The sequence below is a fragment of the Saccoglossus kowalevskii genome, chromosome 21, assembly GCF_978046115.1.
Source record: "Saccoglossus kowalevskii chromosome 21, keSacKowa6.1, whole genome shotgun sequence".
Classification (NCBI taxonomy): Eukaryota; Metazoa; Hemichordata; class Enteropneusta; family Harrimaniidae; genus Saccoglossus; species Saccoglossus kowalevskii.
This window is the reverse complement of record NC_140661.1, coordinates 6,469,292-6,477,657: the sequence shown is the minus strand read 5'-3', so window position 1 is coordinate 6,477,657 and position 8,366 is coordinate 6,469,292. Positions and strand designations below refer to the sequence as shown.

The window sequence follows — 8,366 nt, the reverse complement described above, 5'->3', positions numbered from 1 at the left end:
ATCAAGAATTAATTATTTGAACATGCCACAAATACTCAACACTGCTCTTGAAAATTAACAAACCAGAAGATAACACAATAACAACAAAAGCATGAAAACTAAACACATTATTAAAAAAATGAAAAATGTTCATTTGATTTGCATATTTAACGGGAATATAACCGCGTGCACATTGATCATCAAAAATAGAGGGCGCTGTACTACGTCGAACTGTTAGTACATTTTGGAGAAGGCGTATTAGTTTCTTCTGTCCACATTGCCGTACAAACCCCGATACATCACTCACGTAAGATTTGTGCGTAATATTGTTAAATTGTCAGTTTTATTTCAGAATTCATGTCATGATACTATGATGACATCATCATCGTTGCTATCGAATCAGTCTCAGCTTAGAGGAAATGAACAATTGCTGGCAAAGTTCATATCATTTTAATACGATATGTGTGTTTTAAATCATTTTAATACGATATGTGTGTTTTAAATCATTTTAATACGATATGTGTGTTTTAAATCATTTTAATACGATATGTGTGTTTTAAATCATTTTAATACGATATGTGTGTTTTAAATCATTTTAATACGATATGTGTGTTTTAAATCATTTTAATACGATATGTGTGTTTTAAATCATTTTAATACGATATGTGTGTTTTAAATCATTTTAATACGATATGTGTGTTTTAAATCATTTTAATACGATATGTGTGTTTTAAATCATTTTAATACGATATGTGTGTTTTAAATCATTTTAATACGATATGTGTGTTTTAAATCATTTTAATACGATATGTGTGTTTTAAATCATTTTAATACGATATGTGTGTTTTAAATCATTTTAATACGATATGTGTGTTTTAAATCATTTTAATACGATATGTGTGTTTTAAATCATTTTAATACGATATGTGTGTTTTAAATCATTTTAATACGATATGTGTGTTTTAAATCATTTTAATACGATATGTGTGTTTTAAATCATTTTAATACGATATGTGTTTTTTAAATCATTTTAATACGATATGTGTGTTTTAAATCATTTTAATACGATATGTGTGTTTTAAATCATTTTAATACGATATGTGTGTTTTAAATCATTTTAATACGATATGTGTGTTTTAAATCATTTTAATACGATATGTGTGTTTTAAATCATTTTAATACGATATTTGTGTTTTAAATCATTTTAATACGATATGTGTGTTTTAAATCATTTTAATACGATATGTGTGTTTTAAATCATTTTAATACGATATGTGTGTTTTAAATAATTTTAATACGATATGTGTGTTTTAAATCATTTTAATACGATATGTGTGTTTTAAATCATTTTAATACGATATGTGTGTTTTAAATCATTTTAATACGATATGTGTGTTTTAAATCATTTTAATACGATATGTGTGTTTTAAATCATTTTAATACGATATGTGTGTTTTAAATCATTTTAATACGATATGTGTGTTTTAAATCATTTTAATACGATATGTGTGTTTTAAATCATTTTAATACGATATGTGTGTTTTAAATCATTTTAATACGATATGTGTGTTTTAAATCATTTTAATACGATATGTGTGTTTTAAATCATTTTAATACGATATGTGTGTTTTAAATCATTCCTTCTTTAAACACAGATTGACATTTAAATAAAACTGTAAAGTGCTCTAACTAGAAGTCTAAACGATAATTAGTGACGTAATCTAGTACCACTTCGCTGTAAATCAGACCTGGTACCACTTCACTGTAAATCAGACCTGGTACCACTTCACTGTAAATCAGACCTGGTACCACTTCACTGTAAATTAGACCTGGCACTACTTAACTGTAAATCAGACCTGGTACCACTTCACTATAAATCAGACCTGGTACCACTTCACTATAAATCAGACCTGGTACCACTTCACCGTAAATCAGACCTGGTACCACTTCACCATAAATCAGACCTGGTACCACTTCACTGTAAATCAGACCTGGTACTACTTAACTGTAAATCAGACCTGGTACCACTTCACCGTAAATCAAACCTGGTACCACTTCACTGTAAATCAGACCTGGTACCACATCACCATAAATCAGACCTAGTACCACTTCGCTGTAAATCAGACTTGGTACCACTTCGCTGTAAATCAGACCTGGTACTACTTCACCGTAAATCAGACCTGGTACCACTTCACAGTAAATTAGACCTGGTACTACTTAACTGTAAATCAGACCTGGTACCACTTCACTATAAATCAGACCTGGTACCACTTCACTATAAATCAGACCTGGTACCACTTCACCGTAAATCAGACCTGGTACCACTTCACCATAAATCAGACCTGGTACCACTTCACTGTAAATCAGACCTGGTACTACTTAACTGTAAATCAGACCTGGTACCACTTCACCGTAAATCAGACCTGGTACCACTTCACTGTAAATCAGACCTGGTACCACATCACCATAAATCAGACCTAGTACCACTTCGCTGTAAATCAGACTTGGTACCACTTCGCTGTAAATCAGACCTGGTACTACTTCACCGTAAATCAGACCTGGTACCACTTCACAGTAAATCAGACCTGGTACCACTTCACTGTAAATCAGACCTGATACCACTTCACTGTAAATCAGACCTGGTACCACTTCACTGTAAATCAGACCTGGTACTACTTCACTGTAAATCAGACCTGGTACCACTTCGCTGTAAATCAGACCTGGTACCACTTCGTTGTAAATCAGACCTAGTACCACTTCACTGTAAATCAGACCTGGTACTACTTCACTATAAATCAGACCTGGTACTACTTCACTATAAATCAGACATGGTACCACTTCACTATAAATCAGACCTGGTAATACTTCACTATAAATCAGACCTGGTACCACTTCACTGTAAATCAGACCTGGTACCACTTCACTGTAAATCAGACCTGGTACCACTTCACTATAAATCAGACCTGGTACCACTTCACTATAAATCAGACCTGATACCACTTCACTATAAATCAGACCTGGTACCACTTCACTATAAATCAGACCTGGTACCACTTCACTGTAAATCAGACCTGATATTACTTCACTATAAATCAGACCTGGTACCACTGCGCTGTAAATCAGACCTGGTACTACTTCACTATAAATCAGACCTGGTACCACTTCACTATAAATCAGACCTGGTACCACTTCACTGTAAATCAGACCTGGTACCACTTCACTGTAAATCAGACCTGGTACCACTTCACTGTAAATTAGACCTGGTACTACTTAACTGTAAATCAGACCTGTTACCACTTCACCATAAATCAGACCTGGTACCACTTCACTGTAAATCAGACCTGGTACTACTTAACTGTAAATCAGACCTGGTACCACTTCACCGTAAATCAGACCTGGTACCACTTCATTATAAATCAGACCTGGTACCACATCACCATAAATCAGACCTAGTACCACTTCGCTGTAAATCAGACTTGGTACCACTTCGCTGTAAATCAGACCTGGTACTACTTCACCGTAAATCAGACCTGGTACCACTTCACAGTAAATCAGACCTGGTACCACTTCACTGTAAATCAGACCTGATACCACTTCACTGTAAATCAGACCTGGTACCACTTCACTGTAAATCAGACCTGGTACTACTTCACTGTAAATCAGACCTGGTACCACTTCGCTGTAAATCAGACCTGGTACCACTTCGTTGTAAATCAGACCTAGTACCACTTTACTGTAAATCAGACCTGGTACTACTTCACTATAAATCAGACCTGGTACTACTTCACTATAAATCAGACATGGTACCACTTCACTATAAATCAGACCTGGTACTACTTCACTATAAATCAGACCTGGTACCACTTCACTGTAAATCAGACCTGGTACCACTTCACTGTAAATCAGACCTGGTACCACTTCACTATAAATCAGACCTGGTACCACTTCACTATAAATCAGACCTGATACCACTTCACTATAAATCAGACCTGGTACCACTTCACTATAAATCAGACCTGGTACCACTTCACTGTAAATCAGACCTGATATTACTTCACTATAAATCAGACCTGGTACCACTGCGCTGTAAATCAGACCTGGTACTACTTCACTATAAATCAGACCTGGTACCACTTCACTATAAATCAGACCTGGTACCACTTCACTATAAATCAGACCTGGTACCACTTCACTGTAAATCAGACCTGGTACCACTTCACTATAAATCAGACCTGGTACCACTTCACTGTAAATCAGACCTGGTACTACTTCACTATAAATCAGACCTGTACCACTTCGCTGTAAATCAGACCTGGTACTACTTCACTGTAAATCAGACCTGGTACCACTTCACTGTAAATCAGACCTGGTACCACTTCACTATAAATCAGACCTGGTACCACTTCACTGTAAATCAGACCTGGTACTACTTCACTATAAATCAGACCTGGTACCACTTCACTGTAAATCAGACCTGGTACCACTTCACTATAAATCAGACCTGGTACTACTTCACTATAAATCAGACCTGGTACCACTTCACTGTAAATCAGACCTGGTACTACTTCACCGTAAATCAGACCTGGTACCACTTCACTATAAATCAGACCTGGTACTACTTCACTATAAATCAGACCTGGTACCACTTCACTATAAATCAGACCTGGTACCACTTCACTGTAAATCAGACCTGGTACCACTTCACTATAAATCAGACCTGGTACCACTTCACTATAAATCAGACCTGGTACCACTTCACTGTAAATCAGACCTGGTACCACTTCACTATAAATCAGACCTGGTACCACTTCACTGTAAATCAGACTTGGTACTACTTCACTATAAATCAGACCTGGTACCACTTCACTGTAAATCAGACCTGGTACCACTTCACTATAAATCAGACTTTGTATTACTCATTATAGTGCTATAACAATGTGGTAAATACTCGCTATAAAAAACAATGACATGCAGTCGCTTGAAAAGGGTTAAACCGCAGTCCCTGTATCACCGGTCTGGAAACGGTTACTAGTATTGTTCTAGGTCACGGTGTTAATCTCAATTTTCTCTGGCCAACACGGCTAGCGACTTTTCACGAAGCATACAGTCATTCACAGTCAGCGCCGGTCGCCATTTTGTGATGTGTACAGTCATGATTCACTTATAAACTAAGCATTTTAACCAGGTTTTTGAAGCCAACAATAATAGTACTGTTCACTATTCATGATTAATTTTCGCATTTCTGCAACTGATGAGTAAATTTCGTAGTGACAATTCGTGCGTTTCTCAAAAATGTCCAATCCCAGTCAGAGATGCAGTGAAATATTCTCTTTTTCGGTATATATATTTTCACGTGAAATGTTAACTTGGTGCGATTTATCAGAACTAATATTGGAAATTAATTATGAAATAAATGAAACCAATGAAATACGTCTCGTATAGCCAGTACAAGCATTATTTCAACAGCAGCCTGCTTACTACACTCTGTTGATAAGACATTTTTACATTTAAGATACTCAAGTGCAAATAAAGCCGACTCTCGATCGTTAGTGTTGTTGTATGCAAATTACTACTTACTACGTCATCAGCGTGTAAGTTTCAGCTACGTTATATACTTTCAATGGGAGTACAGTGTACACACACTGGAGCAGGTCGTTCGCATACTAGTAACACACTGTACGACACGGGCGACACCACCGTTAGCTATCCTATTCTATGAAGTAACAGGTATTCGTGGGAATTAGAATATTTTGCTACCACTCAGAAAATATTTTATTTGAAGAAGAGACTTCGACAGGTGACGGTAGACTACGTACATTGGCGTGCCCATAAGTCCTCATAGTAGATAGCTTATCACCTGTCAGTCGCCGTTAGATCAGCACAAGAGCCTTTCAACATATATTTAGTACGGTATGTCGAATCCTGCCCGTGCACCTGCTGCTAAGCAACGGTTTCGAAGGTAAGAATTCTCAATTTACAATTGCTACAGTGTGGTGTAACAGGTGGCAGTGGGTCCCCGGTACGTGCTGGCGACACGATGAGCGGTAAAGCGTAGCAGGCGGCGTAGTCCGGTATCTCGATCGCTCACTGAAATGACTCGATCGAGTTGATATCAGTGAAACGTAAGAATTTTTAACTAAATATATAAACAAACTAATGGATATGGCCATTATAGCGTTCGTCGATTCCTGGTTGTCTGTATAATGTGAATCGATCTAATGTCTCTTTGATAAACAAATTTGCAATGTTTGCATGTTATGTGCGTAGATTGGTAACCTGTAAGAACGCAGACACCGCAAAACACAACGCATTGTTAATAGTTACTCGTATTATCTGGATGTTATATTTCAATAAAAATTCAATTATATCACTTCAGCAATTAAAATATAAACTGCGACATTGTAATTAATTCATCCGATGGCCCTCGTATATCGTTGCCATGGATATGGTGAGCAATATAAATGTGCCAATAAATCGATTAAGTCACGTATTCTGTGTTATGTATACTAAGTACAAGCATTTTTAGACTATGTAAACACAGGTCAAGTCTGCAATGTGTTTGCTTAAAATCCATGGTACATCAGTCAACAGTATATATCAACTCACGAATAACCCTCTAATAAGTTCGTAAAATAACGTGTCACGTGTTCCTATCTCACTCGATGGTCAGTTTGTATGGTTTGCGGTCTGTTTTGTATCATTCTCATAACTAAGCTGTCCATTGCTTGTGGATTTCCTGCAATGTACCCGACAACGCAACATAATACCATTGGTTTTTTTTTAACAATGCATAGTACATTGCAGCACTGAATAGATCATTTATTAGTTATGTACATTATTTATTTTAGTGTTAATAATAAAAGATGACAAAAATTGGACTAAAAAACAGTAGATTAAACAGTTGTTCACAGAGACTTCTTTTATTGTATACAATTATTCAATACGTACTGTCTTGAGATAGCAGTTTGCTGGCAATCGTTAGTAAGACACCGCTGTGTGTTGTTGACTATCATCCAGACGTTGGAGGTTGCGTGTTAAAATTCACCTCGAACGTTTTCAAGTTATCCTATAAATAAGGACGTGATGATGCCATTGCTACAATTAACACTTCACGTAACAGTCAGTCTCGAAGAGTGTAATGCATAGTGAAGGTTAATTGAGATGTTTATTGATAATAATGCAACAAAACTTTAACAGTGATGACGATGAAATTGATCCATTAAAAAATAACACAGGCTGGCTTTCTTTGACATGCGCAGATACATGCCATGAATTTGTATTGCCGATGTTTGAGATGCATCTCACGGTAGATTTACGACGTGTCAGCAACAACTTGACACGCGAACTCGCTAAAAGTAATTAAAATGAATGCAAGAGAATCTGGCGAAATAATTCTAGAATTACGACTGTATTAAGCGTGTTATGTGTTGTCGAAGCCGACTGTTGATTATTATTGAATATAGGCATAAGTACATATACAGCTTTGTGGATCAATATAATACTCGATAACCATGGTTTAAAGCATTTTCGCCGGTTTCCGTTTCCACTCTTACTATTATCGTTCTGCTGTCACATAGAAACGACGGTAACGCATTATTTTGATAACGTTTTTTTATGTGAATCTGGAACAGTTCTCATATTAAACTGGGTTCGCGCTCACGAGTTGCTGCCAGATAGTGAAGTAACTACAATGCAGCACAACGATGGATCGTATAGTATTGTCAATCCGGAATGCTAATACTGTCATGCATTGTATAACAACACTTTCGTTGATTTCAACATTATATTTGAAAATATATCGGCAAAATACGTAATCAGTAATGTTTTCAAAGTCGCGTTTCAACTGTTAATTTCACGCGCATTGTAGCTAATTTTAAACTCTTATCTGCTTCATTTCATTTGCCATTGTTGTCACCTTAATAGCCCATCACGTGGTTTCACGGTGAATGGTTTTGACAGAGACGCTACATGTGCAATGCAACAGGTGTATTCAAGTATACATACAGTAAAATCATTTCTGTTTCTCGCCGTTGTTTGCACAGTCAGTATCGCACTAACTGAGATAATCACTGCTATCTATCTACACAGTACCTACTAAAGTGACGTCATGTCATGTAGAATGATTGATTCCTAGTTCTGAAGTGTAGCAATAATTCTATCGTCCTCAGACATCTACATATTGTCTATTTTTAGTTCATTATATGTGTGTGCTTTAATCGTAGTTTTATAAGTGTAATAGTTTTGTTTTGTCGTAATTTTATTCAAGTATGGTATGGTATTTGTATTCATATTTATTTTTTGTTGATTGCATTTGTTGTTGTGTTTATTTATATATTTCATAATATTGTATCTCATGTACTGAATGTAATTGTCACGGGTAACAATGA

General features: G+C 36.2%; 1 protein-coding gene across 4 annotated transcripts in view; it reads left to right on the top strand.

Moving 5' to 3' along the window:
• Positions 1–5,813: 5,813 nt before the first annotated feature.
• LOC100367394 (leucine-rich repeat-containing protein 71-like) overlaps positions 5,814–8,366 on the top strand; it is a 55,291-nt gene continuing 52,738 nt past the window's right edge. For 2 of the 4 annotated variants that reach the window (XM_085495349.1, XM_085495348.1), the window contains exon 1: positions 5,814–5,938. In XM_085495349.1, coding sequence (XP_085351475.1) covers positions 5,892–5,938 — 47 coding nt within the window. In that variant the 5' untranslated portion in view covers positions 5,814–5,891. The remainder of the gene's footprint in view (positions 5,939–8,366) is intronic. The other 2 variants (XM_085495351.1, XM_085495346.1) reach the window with 1 other exon arrangement.